The sequence below is a fragment of the Patagioenas fasciata genome, chromosome 1 (genome assembly GCF_037038585.1).
Source record: "Patagioenas fasciata isolate bPatFas1 chromosome 1, bPatFas1.hap1, whole genome shotgun sequence".
NCBI classification, from domain to species: domain Eukaryota; kingdom Metazoa; phylum Chordata; class Aves; order Columbiformes; family Columbidae; genus Patagioenas; species Patagioenas fasciata.
In genome coordinates, this window is record NC_092520.1 from 103,047,753 (window position 1) to 103,064,512 (window position 16,760).

The following is a 16,760-nucleotide window of genomic DNA, read 5'->3' on the forward strand; positions in this document are numbered from 1 at the left end:
ATTTTCGAGTTTCCTCTGATGTTAATCAACAAAAGGGATCCCTCTTGCAGTGAAAATTTGATCAGCAACATTGGGTACTTTGCAGCATGCTGGCAGTACATTTGCTCCTTTGAATACAATGTGATTTCAGGTTAAGCAAAAGCTGATTATCTCTTTTACACTAATTTTTTTTTTTTTTAGTTACTTGTAATAGGCACATGAAAGTTGTTGTTGGAAATTTTGCACTTAAATTGATGAAAATAAAGGCTAACGCTCAGCATTTCATTATATATCCACTTACAATAATTTTGTTTTGTCTCTCAGACTTTCCAGAGGGAGCTGAAAACAAAAGAACCTGTTATCAGGAGTGCGCTGGAGACTGTGCGAATCTTCTTAGCAGAGCAGCCTGTGGAGGGACTGGAAAAACTCTACCCAGAACCAAGAGGTAATTGAAGAAAGAGCAGGGTAATGGCACATAGCTGGAAAGATCAGTGATGATCAGTGATGATTAAATAAATTCTGCCAGCCACTCTGAAAGCATTCTTTTTACACTTCAAGCTGAATGTCAGTACTCATGAACTAAGCTAAAAATATAGATGAAAGAAACCCTTAGAAATCCTTCTGAACACTATGGCACTAAATAGACATGCATATTTATAAGCAGATTTTGAAACTGGCTTTAAACCTTCAGGACCTTTCTATAACTATAGGCCCGTTTGAGATCTGAAAGCTGCAATTTAACTTCAAATCCAACTTGTAGTTTCAGTACTACAGAAGCTCCCAAATCCTCTCAATTGCAGTAAAAGATTCACAATGTTTAATATTTATGTATCTGCAGAACTATTTTGCTGAATCAGGTCACAGCTGATGAATTTTTAGCTACACCTTGCATTTTTAAAAATGCCTTTATGTACTTAAACACATAGTTTAGTGATCTATATGGTGGCAATATTTAAATTTGTTAAAAGGTTTTCAAATGAGAATGCATTAATAAAATAAATTTCTTTAGTTAAGAATAGTTTCTTACTGAGCTTTGAACTTAACCAGATAGCAATTATTTTTCTTCTAAGACAGAATATGTCTTAAAAGCCTCTTGATTTTCACATTTAGAGCTGTCACCTGAGGAAAGGGCCCACAATGTCACTAAACTTCTCCAAAGGCAAGCAGATGAGGTCAGAACTGAGTGGGATAAGCTGAATCTACAGTCTGCTGATTGGCAAAAGAAGATAGATGATGCTCTTGAAAGACTGCAGGGCCTTCAAGAGGCAATGGATGAACTGGACCTGAAACTACGCCAGGCTGAATTGTTCAAGGGATCCTGGCAGCCGGTGGGGGATCTGCTAATTGACTCTCTGCAGGATCACTTAGAGAAAGTCAAGGTATGTGTCAGTATATCAGTATTTCTCAGTATAAAATAATTGGCTTGGAATTATCTCTCAAAAGGAGAAACTGACAACTTTGTAACATAGTGATTTATATTAAAAAAAAAAAAAAAAAAAACCCAAAATAATAATCTACACATAAAGAGTTCTATCATATCTGAAATTAAAATGGAATCAAATCAACCTTGAGAATGTACATCACTGACATGCATAAAAAGCAGGAGATGCAGTTAACAGTAAAGAAAGCAAAACTGAATAGTTACAAGAAAATATGATAAAAGTATAGAAAATTAATGCTGTTCTTTATTATACTTTTGTAAGTATGATGAGTACATAATTGTTTCTATACTGGTAGAGCAGAATTTAAAGATTTTGAAGTATATTAGTTTCTTGTTTTGTCATGATTGTGGTATTTGCTATCTTATTTGATAACTAGGCCTCATAACTTGAGATAGTTAAAAAGTAAAAACAACCCCCCAAAAACTTCCATTATTTTATGTAACTGAATGCTTATCTGTTTTCAAGGTTTGTTTCTTAAACTCATTGCTTAATGAAACTCATAAGGACTTGTTCTCTTTCAGCAAAACTGCCATGGCCAGACTTTATAAACACCACAGGGATCCTTCAGCCAGAGCACAATAGAGGCAGTTGCCATTTTGATAAGAACAAAGTACCTCTGTTCCATTCGCATAAATGGGAATCATCAGTCATTTTGAAAGAGACCTCAGCTGACTGTTGTTTTCTCTAGTAGAACATTAGGATCTAAGGAAGAGGAAATAGAATGACTAATGGAAAGAAAAAAAAATGCCTTTAAAAATCAAATGTAGTTTATAAAAAAAAAAGTCCATGAGTTTTAATCACACAGAAAATTTAATGAGTGTCCTGTACAAACATTATATAACACAAATTAAGTACTTGCTAGCTGATGAACAGTTAGCTGCAAAATTTTTTTGTCTTCTTTTAAATTTGTAGGTGAACAGAAGAATCATTGAAGAGATGTATTTATAGATAGTGCCTTCTATTATAGTTGTGGATTTTTTTTTGTGATTTAGAAAAATATATTCTGAACAGAAACACTGAATCCCTGATATTAATGGAAAACAAAGCAAGTCACTTAATTCTAAAACTGTGAAGATAACTGTTGATTCCATAATTACAGTGCTGAATCCTGTTACAGTTTTAAAAGAAAATAAAATCCCTCCTAGAGAACGTAATGAAAGTCTAATAATAGCCATGATAGATATCTTAACACTTATGAAAATCCAAAGGTATTATCAATAGGTAGATGTCTGTTTATTCCTTCTGACATCTCAATATGCAGGCCAGACATGCACCAAGACTCTGTTTCAAGATTTAGCTGGATGCTACCACCTACCCCCTGGTTTTTATCTCATTTGTACCATGTTTACTTGAAAGATTTATGAATATCATAAGATCGTACCATAAGAATATTGGCTAAATGGTAAATGAAAAACATACAGAAGATATTCATATCCTTATGAGCTATAATATTTCATTTCATATATGGCCATTATAGTCTGCTAGATGCACACACGGCAATATTTTCAACATCTTCTAAGTGACCATAATTAGCTTAAGTAATATAAGAGCACAACAGGCCAAAAGCTGAATATTAGCTATGCGAGTAGTACAATAATTTTTCCAAAATGTACTGCCTAAAATATATGTAGTGCTCTAACAAAATGTTGTTCCAGCATAGATACTGCAGAAACATGCATGTACTAACTAAGCAATGTAAGTATGTTTGTAAAATTAATAAATACCAAGAAAGCTACAGTTGTGTCTGCAATTTGAAGACCTACATAAAACTATGTGTTTTTAGGTTTTGTACATTTTTACCTCAGGTATTTGTATTTATGACATTCATTTTTTTTTCCTACAGTGAAATTTATTAATATTTTAGAGAGATTGTAAATCAAGACCAATAGTTTATGTCACTCTAAAATAGAGCCTGTAAATCCTTAAAAAGCTTTTTCTTTATGAATTATATTATCAGCCTTCTGAGCAGCTCTTCAAAATATTTGCCACATGTCATTGCATTTCTTTCAAATCCGTCTCCTAATCAGGAACAAAGTAGCCTTCCCAAACCTAAGCTGATGAATAACTTCCTAGGGAATGAGCTTACCCAGTGTCATTTTTCACTGTTCTATTTAGTTATAGTTGCTGGAGCTCTTAAGGTCGTGGTGTAACATTGAACTCACACAAAATATCTGATCCTTGATCAGTATTAATGGATTATTATTACAGATCCTTGATCTGTATTAAGGTACTAATTGGTATTCATCTCTGACTCTGAGGACAAGAGAGAAATGGTTTCACAGACCTACCCCAAAGAACACAATCTAGACTACAGATGATCTATAATCAAAATATTCTTCATACTTCTCTGCTGTCCTCTCTTATTTTCCCTTTTATCTTCTCTCATATGAGTGATCTTATCTGCAGACTGAGATATAACCTAGTTTCCTAACAACACACATTCTTTCTCTCTCTGTCTTCCAAGCGTAGCTTTTTGTCTGTTAAAATACAAACTGTCACTTAATTGTCTTAAACTCACTTCAAGCCCTAACTAATCTATTAGAAGTCCCCTGATATCCATTGGCTGATCATTTTGATTGCTTTCTTGCAATCACTAACAAGATTTAATCTTTTTCATCAGAATGCATGGAACACTTACGGTTGCATGAGACCACCACAGGATTTTTTTTTATTATAAGCTCTTCCTGGTATGCAATTTCTATGCCTCATCTGCCTGGTATTGCATTTAAAGACCCATTCCAGGAACTGGCAGCAGAAGCACCTTTCCTCTCTCCCCAAAAGACTCTCCTTTGCTCTATATCAGCCCAAAATTTGATAAGGGTTGTACTGCTGGGGTGCAACAGCCATTACTTGTCGTGCTGATACCTCCTCGCTGTTTTATTGTATGTAGACATCTGTTGAAAAATATTGTTACGAATTAACCCATAGGAAGTTTTAGATTTTGATACTTTTACACTCTGAAAAAGTATTTTTTTTAACTAGAGGCCACTATTTTAGGATGTTGTGAACAGAATTTTGTGACTGTGAAGGCAATTTTAACAGTGTGGTTTATCCATTACTAAAGGTTGTTCAGCTCTGATACTTATGAGAGCACAATGCAAAGCACTTTCTCATCCCAGTGATATTCTACTAATCACTAGTGGCATATAACTGCTTTAATTTTCTGTCATATACGACACTAGAAGTAACAGCAGAACCCCTGAACTCCATGGGGGTATAACTCCTTTCTGATTTTTTTTTAACCGCTGCAAAATAAATTTTTAAAAAATCAAAATCAGGCAGTAGTGTCTGTGGTTTCTCTAGTTCAAAATAGAATTATGTACCTCAAGAACACTTACCAAATAAAAGCTGAATCATGTAGCCTTATTTTCAATTAACTCCACTCTATTATAGAATTATTTATTTTCCTTTGGTGTCACATAAAGAGGACACCTTGACTCAATATGAAGATTGTTCACTGTAAAAAGCGCAATAGAATTTAGTGACATGTGTCTTGTATTTTCCCATGAGCAGTTTTCACCAAAGTCTGGGTCTTGCTTCTTAAGAACTGCTTGTTGTTTTTGCAGATTCATTTTTACAGTTATGAATAGTGTAGTTACATGGCAAGACTATGAACTTTGCATATAGAATATGGCTTTTAATGTAACAAGTGTATTCACAAAGGCTGTAAGTATCCTTTTAAATTATTTTGCCATAGCCTATTACAATTTTATTACAATTTCTACTATTCATTTTCTACAAAATTGTGAAACAAAAGGCAATGAGAAATTCACATGAGTAGTGCATAAGTAACCCTTTTGTTTAGGGATGTCAGGCCTGAATTATACACTGTTTATTGCAGATTCTTCAGCATAATTGACAGTTTTAGCCAATTGCATGTGACTGACAAATGTTTACTCGAAAGTGTCAACCTGAAACTTCTTTCTAATTTGTAAACTGAACAGTGTGCAATTATGCAGAGATCAGAAATGATCTGCTCATCATCTACTCCAAAATGACTTTCTGTCTGCACTCAGTCCTTTTGTCCCTAGTAATTTATTCTCTAGATGAGACAAAAAGTAAGACAACCCCTCAAGATAATTAGCTGAATTTCAGTTGTGTTCATATGTGGCCATAGAAAGAAAAGGAATAGATTTGGCAAGGTTAAAATACTATATTATTACAAACACTTATACAAAATCAGCAACCTCAGTTACTGGACAATGAATGAGCATAGGGAGTTCATTTAAAACAAACAAACAAACAAAATAAAACAAAAACAAAAACAAAACAAAAAAAAACAACCCAAACCAAAACAAAAACAGACAAACAAAAAAATCCCAAGCCTTTTACATTTTTCTGTACTTCATTTTGATCCTGTTCAGCTACTGCTGTGCTGAAAAGAGGTATTTCAGAAAAGTGGATTCTTACAGTGCTATTATGAGGGAACTGTGCTGACAGCTGCCTACAATGGATATTCTGAGAGCAAAATCACTTGCTGAATTTCTAATTTGTGTTCTCATTCATAGAAAAAAATCTCCCAAAATTGTTTTGAATGCTTACGTAATTGATAATTTTCTATCCTTCCTGAAGAAAGAATGTTGAGTAGAAGTCATATACAGGAAAATTAATGAATGACACCTAAAAACAAGACAATGGTCTTTCCTAGCAGTGGAGATGTACACCAGACATGAAGAGATCAGTTTTAAATAGACCCATACAAACTATGTGAGAAATAATTATCTGGAAGATGCATTGAATAACCAGAATTTCCAAACAACTGGATATCAACAGCAGTACTGGATCAGCAAATTTTGGTCAGATAGTAGTGTGATGCCTATGCACCTGTTAATTGTTTGCCACTATAAAATTAAGCTATATGTTAAGTTGAGCTAGTAGAGTTCATGCAGTCCAATCTGTAAAGTAAAATGACATTACACATACAGCGACTTTTGAGTTCTTTTTAATTACCTTCTTTACTGATAGAGTCTATATTCCTTAAAAAAACAAACAAACAAGCAAACAAAAAAGTATTTTTCCTATGGAGGTCTGAATTTATATCAGCAGCAAATCACTGATGTTTGGAAGTAAGTGAAGTTGGCTGGTATTCTGAACAAACTTACTTTTGTTCCACTTTTGTTATTTTTTCACATTACCTGGAGATCTTCCCTTTTTCTTCAAATTCCTACCACGTGTAATCACTTTTTTTTTCATGTGCAACACTGTTTGGTTTCACTGCTGTTACAGAAATTTGAGGAAAAAAATTCTATTTAGCAGAATTTGCAACAGGCGAGCCTACAGAAATAAGTGGTCCTAAAGTATCGCTTCAGCAGTTTCAGTACTCATAGACTAGGATGTATTTTGACCATTTGAAAGCATTACTACCCACTAAAGCTATACTTCCTATTATTCTTAGTTGAAAAACATCAAAAATACTAAAGCATTCAATATACAGAATTTTAGAGCATAAAGTAAGATTTGATTAAGTATTTTTAAATTGTTTGTACAATTAAGAGACAATAGCATCCATTGTTTGACAGCTGCATAGTAAACTATTAGTATTTGTCTGCAGTGTAGGAGATGGAAATATTAACATTTTCTTTAGAGTACACTCGAAGTAATTACTGTTACAAATGCTTCTCAAGTTTAGCATTTCATACATATGTAATTCTGTCACAGAATCACGCAACAATTGTGGTATCTTTTTAGACTATATTGAAATGCATATACATTTTTTTCAATTTAATTTGTAGTCAGCTGTCACCACCGAAGTCTGTAATCGATCTGAATTAACTTGTCCTGTTCTCTTCAGTAAGCCACTTAATAAGTTCTGTGCTGGACTCTCTGATTTTCAAATACTAATTCATACAGAATAGCCATTTCGTCCTAATTCATTCACCAGCTTTCCAAAAGCCAAAATATCATCACTAAGAAAATTAAAGATTATCTCTATAAACAGCTTTTGTATGTATGAAATGTTTGTAGACTAGAGATTGTTCTTAGTAAGATAATAGAAACGGAGGACATGATCTAATGGCATTCTAGAGGACTTAAAGGTTTTAAATAAAATAGAACTTACAAAATTGCAAAAAGGCTTCAGCAACTCTTTTAATGCCAATATAAACTACAACATCAGTAGAGTATATCAGGACATAAAAAACTTTATTGTAAAATAAACCAAAATCTTATTTAAATTCACTGGAACACTGATATCCTACAGATGTCCTTATTATATATAATATGTTTGTGAATTTAAAACTTTGCGGTGTTTGATGTGATAAAAACAATAGTTGAAGTTTGTTGAATTTGTTAATAGGTCAACTTTCAGGATGTTGTAAAACATCAAAGATGCTTCCACTAACTACATTCCTTACTTGGTTGTATAGCCTGGTATATAGATTTTACCTTTTTTAAAATGTAGTTCTATACAACAGAGTTGTTTGGTTGTCACTGTTGGAGGCAAGTTTAGTTTTCTAAGTTTGTTTTAAATATGAAATTGAACTAAAAACCATGGAGAGCTTCATCACATAGTTGTACTAGTGGAAGCTACTTCTGCTATGCTGCTTAGCTTGTAGGAGATGAAAGGCACTCCGTTGTGTCCTGTGGTCTTGTAGTCTCATTTTAACAGCCTATGATTCGATTTATTTTCTCACATTAAAATAAATATATTCACAAGTGGTTGTTTAACATGTAATAGTAATGTATTTGCAACTGCTACAAATTTAATTTTGTGTCATTGCTATGTAATCAGTCCCATAAGATTGGAGAGTTTGTTATGGCAGTAACTATGGCAATAGCCCAGACCTAAGCCCATTTTAAATACCTGAAGTGAACTGTCATTCCCTCTGCTGACTGCTGTTGAAATAAGCTATACATTTCTGATCTTGTATTTGGATGCTACCAATTTAATTATAGTGAGTGTTTTATGCAGACTAGATTACATAGTGGTTTTTGTCTGTATCAAGCTACCTACTTTAAGGGAGAGATGAGTCCTTTTTACATAGGAATAATAAGAAAGTGATGAGCAGGCAAAGAAGTGAAATCTTAGTCTTATAAAATTCAGACTGCTCTGTACCGTACTACTTATTCAGAAACAGTAGCATATCAGATACAGAAATATTAATGTCACTTTACTAACACAGAACAAACAAGAAATTAATATTCTTTAGTTGACCTTTTTGAGAATCACTACTGGTGTGAGAAACAGCCTCTTGTAGGCCATTTTGCTAAAGAACCAGCACCTGGGAAGGAGTTGCATTAGATTTCACCTGATTTGCATCACATTTCTGTTAACTGTGTTAACACAATTATTAATGGAACAGATTAACTATTTTTTCATAGGTGAAGGACCTTTGGGCTAAATAATACTGTTAACCTTTCCCTAACAGAAAGTGCAGAAAAATTTCTGAACTCAAAGCAGGAAAAAAGGTGACCAGTAAGAAGTGGAAATCTTTTCTACCTCCAACCCAGTTTGGTAGAACATGTTATTATTAGATCAACAGATTTCATTTGGAGCCAAATTTTTCCCTTTTATGAACTCACCCTGCTGATTTCAATGGGAGCTCAACATGCACATCTGCAGGCAAAATTTGACTTTTTAAGTATGGGTAATCTCTGATCTTGGCTTCTGATAGCCTGCTGAGAGAGCTGAGTAATACATGTATAAAGACTTGTCTGTCGTTTTATGTCTCTGAAGTTCAGAATTGAGGTCAGACCAGAACATTCTTAAGAGATTGCTCTTTATCAGTTTATCAGAAATAAGAATGGGACTTGAGCTTTTAGAAGGAGAATTAAAGATTAATGTTTAAGTATCCAAGTGGCATGGTTATTGCAGAGACTTTAGCATTTAGCATGGCTTTTTAAGTTTGCCATATAAACAGCACATACAGATATTAGTCTGATGATAAGTATTAACATGACACTAAATCAAAGATGCTTTTGAACTGTTGTGATTCCATTCAAAGGTCTTCTTTCTCTAATAGCCTGGAAATGTAAATATTTACCCAAGGGGAAAAAAAATACCATGTAACACTTTTCTTTTTACTGTGGGACCATTTTATTCAGGCTTTGCTAAGTGAGTGTGGCTCAGAGAGTTGGGTGGCTAAAGGAAGAAGAAATATACCCAAAAAGTATTTATAACAGGAATTTGACCTGCTATATATAGTCTGCTATTGAAACATTTCTACAGAAAGCAAAAGGACATACCAGAAGGGAAGGTATAACCAGAGCCATGTATGTTCAGTGAGACAGAAGAGGAGGGAAAAGCGAGAAGGAGTACTAGAAATGAATTTTAATGTCTGCTTTCTGTGAGCAGGCAATTTTTTCCATTAAGAGAAGTCTGACAGTATTATGTTTTTAATGAGATCTTTTCTTAAAACATTGACTCTCCTATTCCTGGGAATTTATTTTGGTGTTGTACCTATCAAGTGTGCAGATTCTGGAATGATAATGTTACTCTGACATGGGCAAAATCAATGAACAAAATAAAATCAATTTATCAAGCTCATATGCTGGTACACAGTAATTATTTAGGGACTGCTTGAAGGAGGGAGTGCAATGAATGTTAAATTGACTGGGATGTTTATCAGTGACCCATTGAGCTATACTTTTCTCATTTTAATCTTCATATATTTAAACCCTAATTGTTTTCTTGCTTTTTTTTTTTTTTTTTTTTGGTCCAAGGTTAACCCATAATAAAACCTTATAATTACTACTTAGCACTTTTATAGTGCTTTTCATGTTCCAGATAGTATGATTTAATCTTCTCAGCTTCTTTCTGACGCTGCAATAGAAGTCATATTATCCACAATTTACGAATAGGGCAATTGAATCAGTGAGGCTAATTTGTCCAGACAGCAATGGCACTCAAATTATTTTTATTCTCTTTAGCTTTTACCTGTTTTATTTTAGTTGGGTTTGACTATCCAGAGGATGAAGAATGACATTTTTCATCAGTTTCAGCAGGAGCCACAGTTGCTCATCTCCCAGCACTGCAGCCTGCGCTCCTTCAAGCTGTGGCAGAGCAACCTGGCACCCGGTAGGGTTTCAGCCCAAATGCCGGGCAAGGTGGGCACTGCTCCTGCCATGATGTCCCAGCCTGTGTCTGGTGCTCTTATAAAAACCATAAACATGCTTCATATTTTAAGTTTTATTTAACTGTCTCGTTTTCAGCATTTTATTTTAGTATTCTTTCTTCCTAAGTTAGCTTTAAAAGTAAATTATTCTCACTTATGTTCTACTAAAATCTACTGTTAGAACTGAATTCCTTTGTCTGGCATTGTTGAAGGATGTTTTTCCTAGATGCAAGAAATCTAGAAATTTCCATCTCAAGATTTTGACTTGGAGTTTCATGCACACCCACTTCTCATACATCGTACAGTGGTAGTGAAAAGATGAAGATGGGAACTACGATGTTAATTCAAGAATCGGAAGATGGCAATTTTAGCAAAACATTTGAACAGTCTATCTGATCTGAATTCTTCTGGAGGTTAGAGACTGAATAGACTGCAATAACTTCTTTTGGCCTTAAGATCTATGAAAATCTTCGATCCCCCTGCTAGAGGTAGTAATTTTCAACTTTACGAGGTTAAATATGAAATATTTACCTGGTACATTTAAAGTCATGATCTTTCAGGCTGGGGAGAGGAGAAAATAAAGATTTATTTTAAACTAAAATAAAAATCTGTATAGGCTTTTTGTTACAAAAGACAGCAGGAGTTTATGAAGCTTCTTGTCTGAATTGTCTTAAGGTTGGTTGAGTGTCAGAATGCAATCTATGTCTTAGTAGTGTCTAAGCTAAACTTTTATATGGCCATGCAAGGAATCCATATTTTTCCTTCTGAGCTACAGGGTCTGCCTGCTGATATTTGGAAGCTTGAGGTGTTTCATAATACCATGATACAGCTGTTGTAATCTTTCTGGTTTAAACTGCTTGCTTTTTTTTTTTTTTTTTTAATTGTCACTGAAATACTACAATTGCCTTTAAAACACCATGCTTCCTTACAACACAATAGAGATTTACCTGAAAATGTTTTTGGTAAGGAACACAGGTTATTCAAGCTTTTATGTTTATATATATACTATATATTATTCACAAGTTAGCTAATATAGATAATGTGTTATTAATGGTTTTAAAACAGGTTTGGCTGAGGCTCCACACCTAAGCATATATATTTTTTCAAGTGTTTTTAGCTTTAGTAATGCTGAATAAAACGATACTAAAGAAAAATTTTCCTTTGTAAAAATTCCTCTAGATTTTCTGTGTCCTTTCTGCAGTGTGTATTAGACTTTCAGATTACTTTGAAATGCTTCAGGTTACTTACAGTTCCTAGGCACTTCATCTCTTGATTGCCAGATTGGCTTCTTGGTTGCAAAATAACTGAGTAACTGTTTACGTGGAAAAAATGGTGCAGAACACTTTATGAACAATTCAGCAGTGATGGGCTCTGCCATGTCATGATTATAGTTGTTCTAGAAGAGTGAATTACAAGCTAAATTTCCTCATTTACTTTTCCTCTTCTGTGGAGGAGAATATAATTTCATAATAAATGGCAAGACAGTAGCACAGGTTGTATCTGTTCAGGGACGATAAAACTGCATATCGGCTCTTGATTTAAAAAAAAAAAAGAAAAAGATTTCTTAGTAACAAAGTGATATATGTTTCAGTATATGCGCATCTTTTTATTAGTGTGCTTCTGTTTATTATATTAGACATCCTAATAGTTAGATATTATATTCCTAAATATAACATCTCTACAAAGCATAGCTTTTTCCCTTGAAAGTTCAGAAAATAACACACCTGGCATTAGTTCATTTTTATTTTGTTCTATTCAAATTTTAATATTCTTATTTTTAAAGAAATACTGAGTTAGTCTTCCAAATTACAGAAAATAACTTTTGAAAAATAAAACATTTTATCAGATTCAGAAATACAGAATTCAGAATGGCATAGGATTTAAAGAGTATTTGATTTTCTGTCTCCTCTGGTGTCTTCTATTTCAACTATTTTTATCCCAGAAGAAGATTTATATTCTACTCTCGTGCATTCTTGCTTGGTCATCTCTGAGTTTATAAAAATATATAGGATGGAAAATCAAATCAGCTAAAATCCATTTTGTTTCAATGCTGCCTGTCCCCAGGAGCACTAGAATCAAATAAAAATACAGTGTGAGTTTAAAAGGAAGCTAAGTGTAGCATACTGAGCTAGCAGCTGACAATCCCAGGTTTCAATGAAACTTGAATCAGAACACACTAAACCCATCAGAGAAGAAACTGGCTCAGTTTGAATGAAAAATGTGGAGAATGTTAAACTGTCCTGGGTAGAATATGTCAGTTTGTTCCACCTTGTACAGTTTTACATATAAAACCCAAAGATACACTCTGGCCCCTGAATACTTTTCACCCTTGGACACTAAGGCGACTGTGCACTGACTGACCAGCACTGGGAACCTGCTGCTGCCCAGGTGTAGGACGGCCACACACTTTATTGTGCTAATCGATCCTGCTCTGATTTAGCTGCAGCTGCTCTTGGTATAAAAACACCCCACAAGCAAATTCATCTGACACAGCAGAACTTTTCTCCTTCTCTCATATTTTCATCATGATGACAGATGCCCTTTTCTGTCTCTTTCCCTGGTTTTGAGAACTGATGTTTAACGTAGACCTAAGCTAGTGGGATACTTTTCTATAAGAGGGAATTCTTCAAGAAAATGCGAGGCTGGCATGAGGCAACCACCCTGTATAAGTGCCACTCACAGACTTTCTCTGTGGGCACAGGTGGCCCTTTCTCGAAATCTGCTTCACATTAAGTGTCAGAAATGCTCATAACTCTGGACATACATAAGTCCTGATGGGGTGCAGCCACAAGTGTTGAATGAATTGGCAGATGCTATTGTGAGGCCACTCTCATTTGTTTTCAAAAGTTCATGGCAACTGGCCGAGATTCCTGAATCCTGGAAGAGAGCGAGTGTCATTCTCATCTTCAAGAAGGGCAGGAAGGAGGACCCCAGGGAACTGTAGGTCAGTCAGGCTTACCTCAATCCCTGGGAATGTGATGGAGCAGCTAATCCTTGAAAACATCTCCAGGTACACTTTTGAACTGAAAAATTGTGTAGCAATTGCAAAAAAAAAAAAAAAAAAAAAAGTAATTATTAGATGGTATCTGTTTATTTAATACAATTTTTAAGACACACCTAAATTCAGTCTCAGTACTACTGAGGTGTATATAAAACTCAGTATGTGCATGAAGTTGTTTTTCTTTAATCAGTGCTAAGCGATGATTTCTTGCTTTCAGTATAGCTGCATAATTGCGATTTGTTACTGACAAGGTACAGAGGTTGTCTGTTCTGGACTACATCTAAACATATATAGTAGGTGTTGGGATCAGTAAGAATACACACAGTAATAGTAAAAAGCAATTTGAATGACCCACTGGTATTTCACAGTAGCAAACAATAAATGAAAACCAGACTGTATTTTGTTTTTTTTCTGTGCATAGGGAACAAGTACTGTGCTGAGAGTACACTTCCTCTTCAGGGTGTATTTTTTAAGTGGCATAGTGGGATTTAGTCACACTACTCCGTTAATTCCAGTGGGCCAGAAGTTGCAGGCAATTGGATTAATTTTTGGTTGGATTCCAAAATTGTGTTCAACTTGTTAGTGAGCTGTTGCACACACAGTTGAGGGAGAGAGGGGTTGAGAAATGGAAAATGTGCATTGCAAAGTCAATGTTCATTCCTGAATCCTTTTCCTGAATTTTATGAATTTTGCCATGGAAACTTCCTGAAGCTAGTAAAGTATATAAGATGTCTATTATTATTGAAATAAGCTCGTTTACTATTTATTTACTCTTCCACTCAAAGGATTCATGAATTTCCTTTCAGATTTCATGGAACCAAAATCTTTAAATATAAAGACCTAGACTTTTTTTATCTCTCTTCTGAAGGTTGGGCGGCCTTCCAAAGAGTAAGTCAGTGCTTTTCGATATTAAAGAGGAAGGAAGGAAGGAAGGAAGGAAGGAAGGAAGGAAGGAAGGAAGGAAGGAAGGAAGGAAGGAAGGAAGGAAGGAAGGAAGGAAGGAAGGAAGGAAGGAAGGAAGGAAGGAAGGAAGGAAGGAAGGAAGGAAGGAAGGAAGGCGGGCCAGTATGGCTTATGAAATCTTAAAATAAAAACCCTAAACAATCATAAAGTTTTCATTAATAGAGTTGGTGTTCTGGAAAGAAATGAGGGCTGTATGGTGGCTTTTACTACCTTATAACAGGAAACCCAAAGCACAAGCAGATTTTGTGTAAAACATGCAAAAAAGGACCTGCAAATAACTGGGGGGAAGGGTAGGAGGGGCTAGCCTGCATATTCTAAAATATGTACAAAAGTAATCTGCAATTACATACACTAGTCTAAAATTCTTTCGGTTTTGAAAAACAGAAAATATGTAATGTTAGGAAAAAACAAGAGGATAACCAGTAAGGAAGAGATTTGGCTTGGTACTGAGCAGTAGAAGTTCAAAACATTACTATCATAATAGATATCATTATGAACTAAAGGTCAGCATCTCTGCAGGGACAAAAAAATAACCCAAAAAGTCCACCACAACAATGTTCAGTTTTGAGAAAGGAAACTACATGCAAGGGAGGAAGCCTGCTGAAATGGAGCCGAAAGGGCAAAATATGTGAAGACACCATGGAGACACTACATTGGAAACTGAAAAGAAAAATCCATATTGTCAAAATGGACTCTTATAAGACCTAGAAAGGTGGAGTGGGTAAAGAAAGCTACTTGAGGTAAAAATACATATAACAAATCATCATGTTTAAGAGTGTAAAATCACCAGAACCAGATGACTATTTGGTCAACAACTCTAATGGAAGTATAAAATAGCGAAAACTATTAACACAATATCCTTGTTTAAAATTAGCTTTTTATGAGGAATGGAAAGGGGCAAATGTAGTGATAGTTTTAAAATAGTATGTAGCTTTTTTAAAAGTAGATGTGTCTTACATCTCCTAGTGTGCCTCAAAGGAGACATAACAATGTCGATAAGGGGCTATAGGCCATTTTGGTGTTCCACTAGGATTTTAAGAAGGCCTTTCAGCAAAGAAACTAAGTTCCTGTGGGATAACAGAGAAGGTCTTCATGTGGATAACTAACCAATTATCTGGTTATTTCCTGTAAAAGATGGAAAACAAAAGGCAGAGGTCACTTTTCCCAATGAAGGAGATTATTATTTCTTGTGTTCCAGGAGGTCTACTCTGTCCAGCATGTACATAAATGAGCAGGAAAGGAAAATTAATAATGCAGTGGCACATCCTCTTGATGATACAAGCCTATTCAGAGTACTTCAGATGAAGACAGATTGCAAACAGCTATAGAAAAACCTCACAGTACTGACTGGAAGCAAAGTGATGGCAGATGAAATCAACTGCTGATAAATCTCAAGAAAAGCATGTGGAAAAACCTGTCCCAACTTTACATGCACAGTAATGAGCTCTCATTTAGCCCTTTTAAACATTCCTTTAGCACTCGTGAAAGAGATTTTGGAATCATAACAGACAGTCCTCTGAAAACATCACATCAATATTCAGAACTGCTCAGAAAGCTGAATGAAGTGCTAGGAATTACTGAAAAAGCAGAAAATAACATGATGCCATGGCATAAGTCCTTGCTGTATCCATATTGTGTCTATCCTAGGCAGTGTTTTGGATCACCAGTCTAAAAAAGATAATAGCTACCGTACAAGGACAGAATAAATGGAATAGGAATGAGGTTTGTCTTCTGTAATTTCATATCTGCCAGGTAGCTGTCCGCATATGAGCTTGTTGCTGAGGCTCCCAATATGGTCAATGAAAATCTACTCCATTCAGTTGCAATTCAGAATACAATTCATGCCATCCTATAGTAAACTCTTACCTTATGTTCAACTGCTGGTTGAATATAAAGGAACCATATGGCACCTGTTTAGATGTAAATACCTTTCAGCTAGCCACATTTAATCAAATATATCTCAGTCTTTGTGTCTTAAACAAGGAAGAAAGAAGAAATACGACGGGGCATTTGTAGAATCTGCAACAGCACAAAGTCCATTAAGAAAGGCTGATCTTTCGTGAACTAAGAATTAGGGACAGTCTTAAGCAATAGGTTTAAAAAAAAAAGCAGAAAGGGCGTGGTTCTTTAAGATAAATATTAATGCTGAACTTTCTATAGGGTATTGTGAATGGTGAAAGCCTATGTTAGTTCAAAAATAAAGTAGGTAATTTCAGAGAAGATGAATCCATAAGATCTGATTGACATAGAAATACAGCTTCTGGCTGTATTTCTCTAAGACCCGAATTGCTGAGCTAGAAAAGCACAGCTAGGGGCAGGGAA

The 16,760-nt window shown here is 34.9% G+C and overlaps 1 protein-coding gene across 14 annotated transcripts in view; it reads left to right on the forward strand.

The window, feature by feature from the left end:
- The window catches only part of DMD (dystrophin), a 1,243,922-nt gene that overhangs the window by 1,055,456 nt on the left and 171,706 nt on the right, over positions 1–16,760 (forward strand). For 13 of the 14 annotated variants that reach the window (XM_065859822.2, XM_071812091.1, XM_065859817.2 and 10 more), the window contains 2 exons: positions 304–424; positions 1,090–1,358. In XM_065859822.2, the coding sequence (XP_065715894.1) occupies positions 304–424; positions 1,090–1,358 (390 nt within the window). Of the gene's footprint in view, positions 1–303; positions 425–1,089; positions 1,359–1,942; positions 2,992–16,760 lie in introns of those variants that run through there. The other variant, XM_071812115.1, reaches the window with a different exon arrangement.